Source organism: Leptonychotes weddellii, chromosome 5 (assembly GCF_054177405.1).
Source record: "Leptonychotes weddellii isolate Sample4059 chromosome 5, ASM5417740v2, whole genome shotgun sequence".
NCBI classification, from domain to species: Eukaryota; Metazoa; Chordata; class Mammalia; order Carnivora; family Phocidae; genus Leptonychotes; species Leptonychotes weddellii.
In genome coordinates, this window is record NC_138373.1 from 68,836,269 (window position 1) to 68,854,952 (window position 18,684).

At 38.3% G+C, this 18,684-nt stretch overlaps 1 protein-coding gene across 1 annotated transcript in view; it reads left to right on the forward strand.

Annotated features, from left to right (window-relative positions):
* KDM5A (lysine demethylase 5A) overlaps positions 1 to 18,684 on the forward strand; it is a 91,237-nt gene that overhangs the window by 60,219 nt on the left and 12,334 nt on the right. Inside the window, exons 20-26 of the mRNA XM_081821008.1 lie at positions 1,892 to 2,030; positions 5,088 to 5,267; positions 5,853 to 6,014; positions 7,961 to 8,512; positions 8,881 to 9,024; positions 15,769 to 15,928; positions 17,040 to 17,260. Of these exons, the coding sequence (XP_081677134.1) occupies positions 1,892 to 2,030; positions 5,088 to 5,267; positions 5,853 to 6,014; positions 7,961 to 8,512; positions 8,881 to 9,024; positions 15,769 to 15,928; positions 17,040 to 17,260 (1,558 nt within the window). The remainder of the gene's footprint in view (positions 1 to 1,891; positions 2,031 to 5,087; positions 5,268 to 5,852; positions 6,015 to 7,960; positions 8,513 to 8,880; positions 9,025 to 15,768; positions 15,929 to 17,039; positions 17,261 to 18,684) is intronic.

Here is an 18,684-nt window from a genome sequence, read left to right on the forward strand (position 1 = left end):
ATACCATCTGCCTGTTAGGTAGTTCCATTGGATGTCCTGTTGGTATCTCAAATTCCCCATATCCAGAATTGGATTCATTAACTCTTTCCCATCATCTCTTCCTTTCCTCCTTTTTTCTTTGAATTACACCTTTTTTTTTCCTCCTTTAAACAAGCTTTGGAAATTAACTTTGACTTTTCCTTTCCATTTACATACCTTCAACTTCAGTTAACTACCAAGTCATGTTGATTATATTTCCTCAATGTTTATCACTTTCATTCTTCTTTGGGGGTGCTGTCATAGTTGGCCTAAATCATAGGCTCTGTGACCTCACCCTGTTCTCACCCATTCTCTACACTGCAACTAGTATTTTCCTAAAATACAGGTGTGGCTTTTTCACTCCCTTGGTTAGAGCCCTTCACTGTTTCCCATTCCCCTGGGGATGACATTTAGAGTCCTTCATCTGATTCATAAGACCATCTGTAATCTAGCCCCTTGCTTAAGGATCTAGCCTCATCCCTTGCCATTCTTCTTTGCATTCTATGTTCCAAGTGTAGTGATCCCCCTGCTTTCCTCAGATATGCCGTGTTCTTTCTTGTCTCTGGACCTTCGCATGTGCTCATTTTATTCTCCTCTGGAACAGTCTTCCCTTCTGCCCATCCCCTATGGTGTACCACTACCCGGCCTCTGGTCCCAGCTTTCCTGACTCCTATTCAAAAAGGATAAGAAAGCTTAGAAGTCACGTCTGGGAATCCTTCCGTCACCTGCCGAGTTAGTTTATGGTCCTCCTGCTGTATATTTTGATAGCATCTTACGTGCTATGAATAATCCCCCTCTACTACCACAAGATTAAAACGTTTCATGAGGCAAGGTCTCTATCACTCCTGTGTGTTAATAATCTCCAGGACCTAGCACAATGCCTAGCACATAGTAGGATTCATGGATAATGAAACTGTTCCCACCCTTATTAGCTTCCTATTGCTTCCATCGCAAAATTCATGGCTCTCGAGACCTCTTATATCTTTTTGCATCTTTCTTTCCTGTCAAATTCCCCTACTTCTTGCTCTTAACTCCTACCTCACCCCCGTCCTCACACCAGCTCCCATCTTAAACTGGACTACTAACATTTTTTTTTAAGATTTTAGTTTTTAAATTAAAAGAATATATATAATCTCTACCCCCAAGTGGGGCTCGAACTCTTGACCTTGAAATCAAGAGCTACATGCTCTACCCACTGAGCCAGCCGGGTACTCTGGGACCTCTAACTTATTTTTAAATGTTTCTTCATGTCTTTGTTCATTATATTCCTGGGTTTTTTTCCTTAACCTTTCACTTGAGAAAGTCACACTTCTTTAAGCCTCAGCTCAAAGCCCATCTCAGCCCCTCTAAGCAGAATTAATCACAACTTCCCATAGTGGTAAGCCTGTAGTGATTTGCTCTTCGTCCCCAGTACAAGTTTAATTCTTATCTTGTATTCTGATTTGTTGAGGATAGGTCTATTTTATTCATCTTTTAACTGGGTGGTATTGAATGTAGTTGAATTAAATGTACACGGTCAACATTACTGGACTTCTAGACTGACAGTTTCAGATATTGTGGAGAACTAAAATAGATCCAGTTTAGTAGTGAAAAGAGCAAGGGATCTGAGACTCATTCTGAATCAGTATTTCAGCTGTGCCATTCACTGTATTAAATGACTTGGGGAAAATAATTGATTTTTAAGGTTTTCTTATTTGTATATTGGGAATAAAGGTAATAGCTGCTTTGCCTCCCTTATAGGATGTGGTAAGAACTAAATTAAATCATGTATATGAAATTTCTCTGCACATTCTAAAATGTTATTTAAATGTTGGTAGCAGTTTGACTTTTCCTCATGCATCTACCCTATCTTTGTGTTTTTTTTTTTTTTAAGACCACGGCACAGTGTGGCAAGTTTAGAAAGCATAGTGAATGAAGCCAAGAACATTCCAGCCTTTCTACCCAATGTGTTGTCCCTGAAAGAAGCGTTACAAAAGGCTCGAGAATGGACAGCTAAAGTGGAAGCTATTCAGGTAAGGAGCCTCTTGAATTATCCCACCATTTGGGTAATGTTGTCTTACAGATGAATCCTTTAAGCCTTTAATTCTTTAGAATAGAATAACCATAATAAAATAATAGTACTTAAAATTCAGTTGTTCTTCCATCTGATTTTGTCATTCAAAATAAATATTACCTATTTAAATGTTACTTGTTTCTGTTGACTCCCTGCTATGAAAGATGACAGAATTAGCTATTTATTTAACTCTTAGCAATAGGGAGTTTATTCCCTGCTGTATTCTTTGAATCTTTGCCATGTGTGCAAATAAATTTTAAAATAAGAGGCAGAAAAAAGAAAATGAAATTAATATTTACTGAACACCGTAACACTCATGGTAGGTATTATTCTAGTTGTTTGGGAGTAGAAATGTGAGGGAAGGGTATAAAGACAGTACCCTGGCGCTCAGAAAGACATGTACTATATATTTTAATTTAAAACAATATATAATATTCCTCCTGAATTATAAAAACCTTGCAGCATTTTCAGTATTGAGAATGTACATACTCTTTATTGTAAACCTATATCCAAAGAAAATGAAACCAACTCTCTGCTGTCCCAAGAAAGAACATATTCTAGGTGTCATGTTCTAATGACTTCTGTTTTAGTTTGTTTTCAGTTAACTTTTTCTGGGAGCTTCTTAGCTGCATTTTTCTATGCTATTTTAAAAATTACCTCTATTTTCCAAACTGAGGATTGCTGGAGGGGTGGTGGGTGGGTGGGGGGATAGGCTAAATGGATGATGGGCATTAAGGAGGGCATGGGTTGTGATGAACACTGGGTGTTCTCTGTAAGTGATGAATCACTAAATTGTGTTCCTGAAACCAATACTACACTATATGTTAACTAACTTGAATTTAAATAAAATATTGGAAGAAAAAAAATTAATCTCTGTTTTCATCAGGACAGCTCCTCTGTTTCATCTTTAACCTATTTCAGCAGGTTGGTTGTCCTCAAATGTTTGATAACCCTTGGTTGGCTGTTAATTTATGACCACAAGACCAAGTCTACAAGTAGAGATGGCTGTCTTGTGTTTCCTCTATAATTTTGAAGGACTTGCCCTCTGCCAAGCCCTTCCTTCAATGGGGAGACTGACTCGTAGTTCTAAGTAAGTGGACACCTTCTGTTGACAGGCAGACTCTTCTTTAAGATACAGCGCTTGGGAGCAGGCTAAGTCAAGTCTTAGCCAGGAGGTCTTTCCTAGTCAAACAGCTATAGTTGGGTACAAGGAGTAGCAGTAAACCTGGTATTTCTCAGCTGTATCTATTTGAGTTTTCTTTTCTCTTCCATTTCACTATTCTTTAATTCTAGTACCACAGTGATTTAATGATACCATTATAATATCTCTTAGGGCTAGAACCTTCCCATTATTATTATTATTATTATTAAAAATTCACTTAAGTTGGGGTGCCTGGTTGGCTCAGTTAGTGGAGTGTGTGACCCTTGATCTCGGGGTTGTGAGTTCAAGCCTCACATTGGGTATGGAGCCTACTTTAAAAAAAAAAATCACTTAAGGGCGCCTGGGTGGCTCAGTTGGTTAAGCGACTGCCTTCGGCTCAGGTCATGATCCTGGAGTCCCGCATCGGGCTCCCTGCTCGGCAGGGAGCCTGCTTCTCCCTCTGACCCTTCCCCCTCTCATGTGCTCTCTGTCTCAAATAAATAAATAAAATCTTTAAAAAAAAAAAATCACTTAAGTTTTTTGCCTTTATTTTTCCACATGTTTCAGTGTAACTTTCAAAATGAATTTATAGGCAAATGAGTCAGTTAACATAGGAAATAACCTTTTATTGGAATGTCTATGTATAGCATGTAACTATGCCTTTCCCTCATTCAGGGCTTCTGAGTAACAGTGAATGTTAAGGACATATATACAGTTTCTTACAGGAATGGTTATGTGTTCTGTCCGCCTGGAGATTCATCCAATCTAAGGTATCTGAATTACTGCCTGTTGGCTGTCAACCCACTTCGGGTGTTCTTGCCAAATCCCTGGAATGGATTACTTACTAACCCTCTCATCTCATATAATGATTTATTTAGTAAATTTACAGCAGTAGTAGTTCTAAAGACTTCATTACATGGAAATACTGAACCATTGTGACTTAGGCAAATATCCGTTCTCATCTGTATTTATATAACATAAAATGGAGGTGGTTATCAGAAATAAAATACTGCTACAGATGAGAACGGATATTTGCCTAAGTCACAATGGTTCAGTATTGTTGTTGGAAGAGTTTGAAAGACTTTGAAATAGGCAAAAGAAATTACCGGATGTCCTTTTTGTGGAGTACTGGATGTTGTCTAGTGAACTCTCCAGGATTATCTCATTCTAGGAGTGTGTGCTGTAGATTTTCTTTGACCAGGCTATTTTACAGCTCTGTCAATTATTAAAAAATGATAGTAATACAAATGAATTATGTCCATAGAAAATTAAATTTATCTATAACAGAACAATTTATTTCCCCATGGTAGAAAAGATGATTGAATTGTCCCATATGATATTAAATATCTGTTTCCATCTATTAGCAAATTTCTTGTCTCATTCCTGATTGTATTTATATATGTCTGTTCTTTCTTTTCTTTTTTTTTTTTTTTAAAAGATTTATTTATTCATTTTAGAGAGAGTGTGTGTGTGAACAGGGGAGGGGCAGGGGAGAAGGAGAAGGGAAGCAGGCTCCCCGCTGAGCAGGGAGCTGGACGCTGGGCTTGATGTCCTAACCAGGAGATCATGACCTGAGCTGAAACCAAGAGTCGGATGCTCAACTGACTGAGCCAACCAGGTGCCCCTTATATGTCTGTTCTTTAGATTCTTTTGAACTGATTTTTACATCTTAACTGGTTCCCTCATTAATTAATAAAAATCTCTGACAGTATGAATTTACAGAATTTTTAAAAAGGACATTGGAAGCTCTAGGTTTAAAGAATAACATTTAATAAAAAACTTAACACTAAACTCTTTGTAAGATCTTCCGACCAGTATCACTAGATAGACTCCATAAGAAAGTGCAAGTTGTGTGAATGCACTTTTGTTTTTCAGAGTGGCAGCAACTATGCTTACTTGGAGCAGCTGGAGAGCTTATCTGCTAAAGGGCGACCTATCCCTGTGCGCCTGGATGCGTTGCCCCAGGTAGAATCACAAGTAGCAGCTGCACGGGCATGGAGAGAACGGACCGGGCGGACCTTTCTTAAGAAGAATTCTAGCCATACCTTGTTGCAGGTAAAGAACAGTTGGTAATTTAATACCTGTAGGTAGGGGTTTTATTGGTGAGGGTTGTTTTCAGTTTATCTGGTCATGGTTATATAAGTGATTCCTATTAAGTGATATCAAATGTTGACTGGAAATCTGGATCCTTAGGCAGACTTATCTCCGGTTCATCTTGTACTGTGTCCAGATAAAGCAATCAGCCTGGATCTTATCTCTGTTACTAATGGATTCTGTCCTTGAAATATTTTATACTCGTTACCCTTTTCATCTTGAGCAGTTGAACATCCTAATAGTTAAAGGGCATAGGCTTTGGAGTAAGGTACTTTCATGTTGAGCACTGGCTCTCTAATTGCTAAGCCTGTGTACTTGGGTAAGTTGTTTTCTTTCTGAGCCTTAGTTTCCCCGATTTGTGAAATACAGATGATACACCTACTATACAGAGGGTTGTTGTAAGGATTGAGTTAGGTGTGTGTAGAAGGTACATAAGAAAGTGCCTAGGACAAGATGAGTGGTCAGTAAATGGTTCCTTTTTATTGTTTTCAGTTTTAAGATTTTTTTTTTTAAACTAGAACTCAGTGTTTGGTTTTATTTTTGTAGGTGCTAAGTCCCCGGACTGACATTGGTATATACGGGAGTGGTAAGAACAGAAGGAAAAAAGTAAAAGAACTAATAGAAAAAGAAAAAGAAAAGGATCTGGACCTTGAGCCTCTGAGTGATCTGGAGGAAGGATTGGAGGAAACCAGAGATACAGCTATGGTGGTAAGAAATTATGTAATGGGGACGCCTGGGTGGCTCAGTCAGTTAAGCGTCTGCCTTCGGCTCAGGTCATGATCCCAGGGTCCTGGGATCGAGTCCCGCATCGGGCTCCCTGCTCCGCGGGGAGCCTGCTTCTCCCTCTGCCTCTGTCTCTCTCTCTGTCTCTCATGAATAAATAAATAAAATCTTTAAAAAAAAAAAAAAAAAGAAATTACGTAATGCATTTTGAGTCTGCTTCATGAATATAAAATTCTATGAAGATATTAGCAGATTCATTGGTTTTATGTTCTTAACTATTTTTATTTGTGTATACTTTATCTTTGGCTTTATAGTAAAATATTTCATTTTTTTATATTTGTAATAGAAGTTTATTAGTCTGCTCTCTCCCTAAAATTGTCTTTTCCATATCTCTGTTCTTTATTATTGTTTTAATAGTTGTCTAATATTCCATCAAATTGTCTGTAGTTTAATACTTTTCTGATACATCAAATATTTGGATTATTACTAATGTTTGCTATTATGGATAATATAAAGTGAACTTCTTTATAAAGTCTTTTCCTTTTTTCAAATTATTTTCCTATACTTAGCTCTTAGGAATGTGATTACTGGGTTAGAATTTAATAGCATTTTGTGACATTTAATCCTGTGCTTTTAAAAGGAATTATATCTGTTTAATGATACCAGCTGCTATTTAAAATATCTCCTTTCTCTTAGTCTCATTCATAATATAGTGAGTGCTTAAGAAAATACTTGTAACTTATTAGAATGATGGGTATTTTTGGAGAGGAGGAGGAATGTGTGAAGATGACTAGGAGCCTGAGGATGTAAAGAGAAATAAAAAATGAGTTTAGGCTATATGTAACAGTAGTGAATTACATACATTAAGTCACTTGATAACAGATGTTTTTGCCTACAAATGATCCTGGGGTTTTTTGTTTTGTTTTGTTTTGTTTTAAGATGTATTTATTTGAGAGAGAGCACGTGAATGCATGAGCGGGGCGGGGAGGGATAGAGGGAGAGAGTGGAGGGAAGCAGACTCCCTACATAGGGGGGAGCCTGATGCGGGGTTCGATCCTCTGACCCCAAGACCACAACCTTAGCTGAAGCCAAGAGCCAGATGCTAAACTGACTTAGCCACCCAGGCGCCCCCAAATGATCCTGTTTTGAGGCCAGTGGAAATGATTTATTAGCGAGCCAGCCTAACAAGTCAGTCTTGCCAGATGAATAGAACTGGAAATTATTTCAAAATTGTTTCAGAGTTACCACAGTTTGAAAAAGAAAATACACTGACAGTGTTCCTGATAATTAAATTGTTTACTTTTATTTTTTTTGAAATGAGTTACATAAAACCTTGTTATAATTGGCCATCACACTTTGTTATTCTACTTCTACATGAGTTGGAGAGGCTGTTTAAAGAAAAAAATAAGAATTGATTTGTATAGAAGTCACCCCCAGGGAAGGAATTACAAGGGGATAGGGAAGTAATATTTATTGGGTGTTTACCTTGTGTGAGGCACCAAGTTAGGCACTTTCATGTGTTATCTTATTTAATCCTCAAAACAACAAAATGAGGTCGGTTGGTATCCTCATTTTTCAGAAAACAGATTCAGAAAACTTGTGCGCCAGATCAACCGTTTATAAGTACAAGTGCTAGGCTTTTTGCTCAGGTTGCTTGACTCCAAGGCATATTATCTTTCTACTGCTCCCTACAGAAGAGTTCAAAGTACCCTACTGATATAAATTGTCCAAATATGGTAGCACTTTGCGCATTTCACAGATGAGGAATGTTTGCACCCAAATTATAGGAAATGATTGATAAATGTTTGTTTTTAAGGAAATACTTTGTTACAATGAGGGCACAATGTGGAGATGATCCCTCAGCTCTGAGGATTTGGCATTTTGGAGTATTTTGCAGTGACACTTTTTAATTAAATGTTTGTTGTATACAGGTGGCGGTTTTCAAAGAACGGGAGCAAAAAGAGATTGAAGCCATGCATTCCCTCAGAGCAGCCAACCTAGCCAAGATGACAATGGTGGACCGCATAGAAGAAGTAAAATTTTGCATTTGCCGCAAGACAGCCAGTGGGTTTATGCTACAGTGTGAGCTCTGCAAAGACTGGTTCCATAACAGCTGTGTTCCCCTTCCTAAATCAGGTTCCCAAAAAAAAGGGTCTAGCTGGCAGGCTAAAGAAGTAAAATTCCTTTGCCCTCTTTGTATGCGGTCTCGAAGGCCAAGGTTAGAGACTATTCTCTCACTCCTGGTATCCCTTCAGAAGTTGCCTGTACGTTTGCCTGAAGGAGAGGCCCTGCAGTGTTTGACAGAACGAGCTATGAGTTGGCAAGATAGAGCACGGCAGGCCCTAGCCACAGATGAACTGTCCTCTGCCCTAGCCAAACTGTCTGTGTTGAGCCAGCGCATGGTGGAGCAGGCAGCTCGAGAAAAGACTGAGAAGATCATCAGTGCAGAACTCCAGAAAGCAGCTGCTAATCCAGACTTACAGGCAAGTTTAGGGTTTTCTTTTTTTATTTCATGGGATTATGTGTATAAATAGTAAATCAAATATATCTTACCAGGTGATTAGGAAAACAACAGCAAGTTGCCAGCAGCTGTGTTATCCATAACATCTTTCTGGATACACCTATAGGATTTTTTTGGGTATATACCTAGGTCATTTTAGTGAACCATTACCTGGAAATATCATTGAGATGGACCTTGGCATCATAACCAAATAATTTGATCGGTACTAACTGTTGAATTCTGTTGGCCACTTTGCAAGTTCATTACATTTAGGTGGTCTGAAGTGCACATTCATTACCCTTGTTTATTTAGTATGTCCCTCTGTTCATCTTGGAATTGTTTGTTGTTTAGGGACACTTACCTAGTTTCCAGCAATCTGCTTTTAACCGGGTGGTGAGCAGTGTATCTTCTTCCCCTCGACAAACGATGGACTATGATGATGAAGAAACAGATTCTGATGAGGATATCCGGGAGACATATGGCTATGACATGAAGGTAATTAATGGACAGGCATACCTGATCACTGGGCTTGTTAAAACTATTGAACACTGATGTTTGAAGCCTGAAAATAGAAGAGAAAGCTAATCTATTTATCCTGGGTTTATGGTGATAGCATTTTTTTCTAAGCCCCCCAAAATATAGATAAAACAATTTTTTTTAAAGGATGGAATTTTAAAAAAATCTGTGTTTATTTTCTTCACCTTGTAACTCCTTATGACCTAAAGGGACTGGAAAAATTAGGCATTGAGATTACTGAAAGCTTTCGTGGCTTATTTCAGTATTTTGTTTCCTTTGAGTTGTTAAAATCTGTATAGTTATGTTTTAAGAACCCATTCTAGCTGTGTTTCGATTCTTTTGCTCTGATCTCTCATCTGGATGGTGCTAGATAGAATGTCCTATTCAGAGATGAGTTATACTTGGGCCCATGGTTTGAATTTGCAGAGTTACAGCTGCAGCTAGAACAAATTACCCTCAATGTGATTCTTTTTTTTTTTTTTTTAAGATTTTATTTATTTGACAGAGAGAGACACAATGAGAGAGGGAACACAAGCAGGGGGAGTGGGAGAGGGAGAAGCAGGCCCCGATGTGGGGCTCGATCCCAGGACCCTGGGGTCATGACCTGAGCTGAGGGCAGACACTTAACGACTGAGCCACCCAGGCACCCCCCCCCCCCATGTGCTCTTTTGATAATGACACTGCACTGGTTTTGGCAAGTTTGTTTTGTGTTGGATCCTGTTGGCCTTTTATTATTTTGTGTCAGGCCCAAGCCCTTTGTCTTTTACCTAGTAATAACGTGATCTAGGCAGAAATTCTGCCAGGTTACAGTTATTCCATTGATCTGTTTTATATCAGTCTTTGTTGAACTGTTTAGAATTTGTGTCTGTAACCAGAGAGTTTATACTCTGATATGTGAAAAAGTGAGGGTGCATTTTTTCCCCCTACTCTTCAACTACCTTTCCTTTGTCCTTTCAGTGTGCAAATCAGGTAGGTAAGCTCATTCTTAGAGCATGAATATCATCAGCATTAAAAAATGGTTAGGGGCACCTGGGTGGCTCAGTCGGTTAAGCATCTGCCTTCGGCTCAGGTCATGATCCCAGGGTCCTGGGATCGAGTCCCGCATCCGGCTCCCTGCTCTGCGGGGAAGCCTGTTTCTCCCTCTCCCACTCCCCCTGCTTGTGTTCCTTCTCTCGCTGTGTCTCTGTCAAATAAGTAAATAAAATCTTGAAGAAAAAAAAACTCAACAAATATAAAATTAAAACCATCCATCATAGATGCTTATAAATTATCTGCTGTAAAATCTTTTTCTCAAGATAAAATTGATCTTGGGAATGTTTTAATGAGGGCATTTTTAGTTTTATGAATTAAAGACTTGAGCAAAGTTGAAACCAAGGTAAAGTTCTGAAGGAGCAGCTGAACGGGAATGCAGCCCATGCCACATATAAGTTAATTAGCTAATACTAGAATTGCTGGTTTACTATGTTTAGAGGCTTTTGATACCTGGGTTGCCTGGGTTGTTCTCTTTCTAGCACATTAAGTATCAGCCAGTACTCTAGAATTGGTAAACGGGATGGACTTTGTTTGGAAGCATTTTGGAAACCTATGAAAACAAAATATCACAAGTATTACATGATTTTAGGGCTAGGGACCAAAACTGGTTTGATATGGTTGTATAGAGTAGTCTTTTTTTAATAAAATTTATATAGCGGTGTTAGCTTATGGGCTCTCCTTTGGTAGGGGGGACTTTATAATATAAATTAGGAATTTATAGTGTTAGCAATATATTTGACAGCTTAGAAGAATAGGTGCAAGACTTAGGGTAATTCTTGACAAGTCAGGAAACAACAAATGTTGGTGAGGATGCGAAGAAAGGGGGACCCTCTTACACTGTTGGTGGGAATGCAAGCTAGTGTAGCCACTCTGGAAAACTGTATGGACATTCCTCAAGAAGTTAAAAATAGAGCTACTCTACAACCCAGCAATTGCAATACTAGGTATTTACCCCAAAGATATAAGTGTAGTGACCCAAAGTGTTTTTGTTTTTTTTTTTTTTAAAGATTTTATTTATTTATTTGAGAGAGAGAAAATGAGAGAGAGCACATGGGGGGGGGAGGGTCAGAGGGAGAAGCAGACTCCCTGCCGAGCAGGGAGCCCGATGCGGGACTCGATCCAGGGAGTCCAGGATCATGACCTGAGCTGAAGGTAGTTGCTAAACCAACTGAGCCACCCAGGCGCCCCACCCAAAGTGTTTATAACAGCACTGTCCAGAATAGCCAAACTGTGGAAAGAGCTGAGATGTCCATTGACAGATGAATGGATAAAGAAGATGTGGTGTATATATATATATATATATATACACACACACACACAATGGAATATTACTCGGTCATCAGAAAGAATGAATGCTAGCATTTACATCTGTGTGGATGGAACTGGAGGGTATTAAGCTGAGTGAAATAAGTCAGTCAGAGAAAGACAATTATCATATGGTTTCACTCATAAGTAGAATATAAGAAACAGCGCAGAGGATCATAGGGAAGGGAGAGAAAACTGAATGAGAAGTCATCAGAGAGGGAGAAAAACCATGAGAGACTCTTAACTATAGGAAACAAACTGAGGGTTGCTGGAGGGGAAGAGGGTGGGGAAATGGGGTAATTGAGTGGTGGGCATTAAGGAGGGCCCATGATGTGATGAGCACTTGGTGTTATAGGCAGCTGATGAATTATTGAACCCTGCATCTGGAACTGATGATGTACTATATATTGGCTAATTGAATTTAAATTTTTTAAAAAAGGGTAATTCAAGGTCACATTTACCTTGATGTAGGTTAAAAATATTTAAAAAAATTAAAGTCGAGTATTTTCCCATAGAGCAAGCACTTACTGCATAATTAAAATTTTATTTGTTGATTTAGTTATAGTTAGTTTGGTGATTTTTCCCTTTGTATGATGTTCCCTGATTGTGACCATGAATTCATCTTTAAAATAGTTTGAATTTAGTATCTTCGCTTGAGAGAGAGCCCCTTACCGTTTTAGGAAGAAGAGTAGGTAATTACATAGAAAAATAAAATCAGTCATTTGATCTTAGTTATCATAGCATTTAATTTGTGCTGTGCGTTGTTGGATTACTTCATTTGCATGTAATATCTTGTAATCACCACTGAATCACTGAGCAGCAATTCAGGAAAATCATTACTTAATGAAGCAGAGTCTGTCATGGATCTTTTGCCTGTGTGCCTGGCATAACCTTTCATATACTCACATGATCATTTCCTTTTAAGGCATATTGTTTCCCTTTACTGAAACTGTCTATCCATATCACAGTTTGTATTTTGCAAATGCATGTATGTGCAGAATTGCACATCAGAAAGGAGGATATACAACAGTAGTAGCTGTTATCTTCCGGGAAGTTCTTTTTTGCAGCCCAGTAATTGCTTATTTTAAAAATGAGAAAGGCAAGTAAAACACTTAGATTCTTTTAGGTTTTCCTCTCCACCCTTTTTAATGCTTGGATGGCTTGAGCTTTGGTGGAAATTGAGTCAGTTTTGTCTGGGAGTTTAGTCCAGCATGATACCAGATAAGATAGAGCGACAGATCTGTATATAAAACACATTTCTCACAGAGAGGACATTCTACCTTTCCTGTATATTTGCCATTAATGGGACTGAACTGTAATTTTCCTCCTTAGGGAGAGTAGTTTGTTTAAGCTTGTTGTCAATTCTTTTACTTTCAGCCTATCTATTTCTTTATATTTAAAATGTGTCTCTTGAGGATAGCATATATTGTAGGGTCCTTTCTGGACTGTAATTCTGCGTCTGTATGTATTTGTAAAATACTGTTGAGTCTTTTGTTTTTTGTGTTTTATTTTTTAAGTAGTATTATGATCTCTGTCTTTCAATTGTGGGTGTTTAGTCCATTTTCATTTAATGTAGTTGTTGACATGGTTGTGTTTAAGTTGATCATCTTGCTATTAATTTTTTAATCTCTTGTATTTTCTTACTTTGTTGCTCTTTTCTTGCCTTCTTTGGGTTAATTGAAAAAAAATTTTAATGTTTGATTTTATTGCCTTTATTGACTTCTTACCTTATACCTCTTTTTGTTTGTTTATGTATTTTCAGTGATTGTTCCAGGATTAACAATGTGTCTTTAACTTACCAGTCAGTATTGTACATGTTCACTTTTCATGCTTCACCTTGGGGGAGGTAATTTTTTTTTTTTTTTTTAACAAATCTCTTTTTAGCTATCATTATTTTCCGTCATTATTTTTTGATCACTGTCCTTTCTGTTTTGGAAGTTTAACAGAAAGTTCCCTGTGTGAGTAACAATGAAATGAGTAGAGTCAAAGTCAGAAAAGACAATTCTAGTCCATGAGAAAAAGCACATGGGAACGAAAGTAGGAGAGAACTAAAGTACTCTTCCATCTCCTGCTTTTTAGGACTTAAATTCTTGAATAGGGAAGAAGACTATGAACTGCTATTCCTAAATTCTCAGTGAGTGGCATTGTCTTCCAGAATCCTCTTAATAAAACCTTTTAAGTATCCTATTTAATTAAGGATTATCTCATGATAATAGTAGATCTTCTCGTGATCTTCACCCCACCGAGAGAATCAGGTGTCACATTAATCATGAAGCTGTTGGCTCCTCTCCTAACTCACACTTCTGTACTCTGCTTTGTGATACTGGGACTGGGGCTCTACACCAGGGGCTGGTAAACTTTTTCTGTAAAGTAATGTATGTATGTCAAAACACATTAATATGCAATAATATATATTAATAGGGTATACGTATGTGCATGTGTATTCACACACAGACACACACACACAATAAAGCTTAGTAAATATTTTAGGTTTTGTAAGCCACATATGGTCCCTAGTGCATATTCTTTTTTTCCCCACAACTCCTTAAAAACAGACTATTCTTACCTCATACTCCATACAAAAAATGAGCTGCCAACTGGGTTACAGTATGCCAACAAACTCCTGCTCTACACATTTGTTTCCCGCCTGCTGCCTTCCTTCTGCCAATAGAGGACATTAGGAAATATCAAAAGGCCTGAACAGTGAGAAGGGACATGATCTTTTCCTTGTTTTGTTTTCTGTGTGTATCATCTGAACTGCATGCTTTGTTTTTTTTTTTTTTCTTTTTGCTTTTTTTAACTCGGGCAGTGGGAACTGGGTCTAGTTTGTAGCTGTTTTTTCACATTCCCGAAACCAACCACATCACGTTCCATTAGAGAGAGCAGAACTAACTGGCCAGCACTTCTTTCTCAGAGGTCTGGCTCCCACCTCTGCAGGGCCCCTTCTCTGAGCTTGTAGGTTCTAATAACCTCACTTCTTTCCTTTGTTACCTTAAACTCTAGGGTTGACAACTCTTTCTTGGTGTTAGCTCGGTGTTTCTGTTTTGTTTTTTCAAGCCTTTAATATACATCTAACCAGTTCACTTCATTAAATTATCCTTGTTGAAATGCCTGTGATTTCTGCCTTCCTGATTGCATTCTACCATTAAAGCTGTACATGTGAGCTTCTGGAAACTAACTGCAGGGGAGAATCATCTTAGAATTAGAGCTGTCAGAAGTGTATAATTTGAATATTGTCAGGCTCTTCATTGTATTAAGTAAGAACAATCGGTAAGTAAGAGCAATTGATAAGCTTCTAGGTTTGAAAACCTTTAGAGAGGACTAAATGATTTGTGTCCTTTCGATGTCATATCTAAACCTTTCTTCCCTTCCTAAGTCCATTTTAAGTGTCAAGGTTCTCTAACTTGTTGGGTATAGGAGTTTTTATGAGCTGTAGACTGAAGAAGGTAGGTTATTTAATAGTAATTTTCTTTTAGGTTTGTTATCTCTGTGGATTGTTTTTGAGATTTACTCTTTCCCTTTTGGCTTAAAACTGTAGTCATTCCTGTCCCCCCATCCCCCCCTCCCCCCACTGTGGGCATTTTCTGTCTTATTTAATACTGTGCATTTAATTTTAAGGTCATATTTTTATTTTTTAATTTTATTTTTTAATTTAAATTCAATTACTTAACATATAATGTATTATTGGTTTCAGAGGTGGAGTTCAGTGATTCATCAGTCTTACATAATACCCAGTGCTCATTACATCACATGCCCTCAATGCCCATCACCCACATACCCCCTCCCCCCACCCTCCTCTCCTCCAGCTACCCTGTTTGTTTCTTATAATAAGAGTCTCTTATGGTTTGTCTCCTCTCTGATTTTGTCATGTTTTATTTTTTTCTTCTCTTCCCCTATGATCCTCTGTTTTGTTTCTTAAATTCCACGTATGAGTGATATCATATGATAATTGCCTTTCTCTGATTGACTTATTTCACTTAGCATAATACCCTCTGGTTCCATCCATGTGGTTGCAAATGGCAAAATTTCAATTTTTTTTTTTTTTTAAGATTTTATTTATTTATTTGACAGAGAGATAGCACAAGTAGGCAGAGTGGCAGGCAGAGGGAAAGGGAGAAGCAGGCTCTCTGCTGAGCAGGGAGCTGGACGTGGGGCTCGATCCCAGGACCCCAGGATCATGACCTGAGCCGAAGGCAGCCGCTTAAACCGACTGAGCCACCCAGGCGCCCCCAAAATTTCAATTTTTTTGATGGCTGAATAGTATTCCATTAAGGTCATATTTTTAGTATATTGCAGGCTTTAACCTGAAAGCGTGCATTTAGATCCTTGTCATAGGGTAAATGAAGTGGTTCTAATTCTGAATATTCCTCTTGGTTTCTTCCTCAGGACACAGCCAGTGTGAAGTCCTCCAGTAGTTTGGAACCCAATCTTTTTTGTGACGAAGAAATTCCCATCAAGTCTGAAGAGGTGGTCACTCACATGTGGACAGCGCCTTCATTCTGTGCAGAACATGCTTATTCTTCTGCTTCTAAGAGTTGTACTCAAGGTATTACCCTTTAAAACAGTGTGAAGAAGATATACCTGAAACCAGTGATGAAAAACATTGTATTAATCAAGGCTATGAATCCTTCTTTTTAAAATTTATTATTATTATTATTAAAGATTATTTATTTTAGAGAGAGAGACCGGGAGGGGCCAGAGGGAGAGAAGAGAGAATCTCAAGCAGACCTCATGCCAAGGGCAGAGCCTGACACGGGGCTCGATCTCACGACCCTGAGATCATGACCTGAGCCAAAACCAAGAGTCGGATGCTTAACCAGCTGTGCCACCCAGGCGCCCCAGACTGTGAATCCCTCTTTAAATGTACATCCTGGCCATGAAATAATAGTAAAACTTAAAAATGCAATTTTGATTAGGAAAAGCTAAGTCTCTATATGCATTTTATGTTACTAGGTGGTAACCTAAAAAAAACTTAAATGGAATTATTGAATCCTAATAAGAACTTTAGAGGCCCTCTAGTCCCATCTCTCTTTATATAAAATCTCTGATAAGCCTCTGTTTGTTCATTACCAGTTGTCGAGGAACTTGCTGCTTTTTGAGAATATTCATTCTTGTTTTAGAAAGTTTTAAGTGTTAGAAGTTCTTCCTTCCCTTGGTAGATAATTGCCCTCATACGTCTACTTTGCTTTTCCCCAGTGAAAATACATCACACTGCGGTAGGTCACACGTCTGGGAAGTAAGGCGTGTTTCTCTTTTCATAGTAAAATTCACAATCTTATGGACTAGCAAATTACTGTTGGTTTATTACGGGCAGCTCATGTGCTTAATCTTTTGGTCCCCTCTAAAATGGAGAGAGAATAGATTAAGAGATTCTTTCCCATTCTCCTTCCACTATTCAGTCACAGAATAAAGAATCAATAAGAAACCAGGTTTTTACTCTTAACCAATTTTTTAGAGTGGGCATTAGAATTCTAGATCTTTTTGTTTTGTATTTTTTGAAGATTTCCTTTTCACTTTCATATGGATATAGTGAATTCAGGTATCTAAAGTAGGTATTGGAGGAGGAGGGACCTTTCCCTTAAATATTTACTTTGGAAACATTATGTTTTTTCCATAGTTTTCATTTTTTTGTTTTTGTCTTATATTTTATTGGAAAGGTTCTAGCACCCCAAGGAAACAACCTCGGAAGAGTCCTTTGGTGCCCCGAAGTTTGGAACCTCCAGTGTTAGAGTTGTCACCTGGAGCTAAAGCCCAGCTGGAAGAACTTATGATGGTTGGAGATCTCCTAGAAGTATCTCTGGATGAGACTCAACACATATGGCGGATTTTGCAGGCCACACATCTACCCTCTGAAGACAGATTTCTGCATATCATGGAGGCAAGATATAAAGCTTACTTAAACAGTGGTTTTAACATTTTAGAATGCCTTGGTTCTTTGGAGGTGCCACAAATGCCAGGATGGGAATGGCTGAGTGGGTAGTACTGTGGCTGTCCTTCTTTTCCATTAAGCCAAATGTAGTTCTGCTTTATGGTCTTACTGCGATTTTTTTTTTTTTTTAAAGATTTTTTATTTACTTATTTATTTGAGAGAGAGAATGAGAGAGAGAGAGAATGCACATGAGAGGGGTTAGGGTCAGAAGGAGAAGCAGACTCCCTGCTGAGCAGGGAGCCCAACAGCCCGATGCGGGACTCAATCCCGGGCTCCAAGATCATGACCTGAGCCGAAGGCAGTTGCTTAACCAACTGAGCCACCTAGGCGCCCTGGTCTTACTGCGATTTTATGTAATATTTTGGGGAAAAAAAACCCAAACACCATTCCCACTAAAAAGAAAGGAGGGTACTGAAAACTCCCAGTTTTTCCCTTAAGGAAGGAACAGCTTCCTTAGCCCATATTCCCACTGTTGAAAGGCCCAAAAAAAGAAGGCACAAGAAAATACAGTGGTTAAAAAAAAAAAGCAGCAAGGGAAGGGTTAAGTAGGGGAGGAGGGGGGCAACAAGAGGGAAGCGTTAAATAGAAAGCAGATTGGGGTGGGAGAGTCTACTACGTTCATATATTAATACTTAAATAGCAGTTTGCAGTTTATACAGTGTTTTTATATCTGTGATCTCATTCAATGCTCAGCATAAATAATCCTGGATGGGAGAGAGGAAAGGATAGACCTGTTTCTACATATGAAAAAATTAAGGGTCAGAGAGGTGGAAACTTCCCTAGGTCAGACATTTGGTAAAAACAGAGACCTGGATTCCAACTCTGGCTTTTGACTCCTAGTATTCTTTACATTATTCTTTTGCATTACTTATTTTCATGCAGTGGAATGATACAGTGTCACTGACAGTTGATACAGATACACTGGGCAGATGATAGTTAGCTTTTGGTTTGGAATTCAGATCAAAGGTAGCCTGATTTAGATAGTGTTTTCCAAAATACAAAGGGTTTTCTTCACATCCATTATCTCATCTGATCCTCTTTATTTTACACATAAGCAAACACAAACTATTGAGAAGGTAGATATATAGTTCGAGATGTGATAGACTTAGGACATTTATAATGCAGTGTTCTGCTGCATTCTGCAGTTTCTTAGGTTCCTGTCAAAGATTTTTCAGTCTCAAATATGTCACAAAATGAATTCTCAGGTGGTATTTCTTAAGTAATTATCAAGCTTATGTTTTTCAGTATTTCTTTTTCTACCTCCTTGTTCTTCCTGTTGCTAGACATACTTTCACTATTAAAAATTTTTAATGCTGGGGCACCTGGGTGTCTCAGTAGGTTAAGCATCCTGACTCTTATTTTCAGCTCAGGTT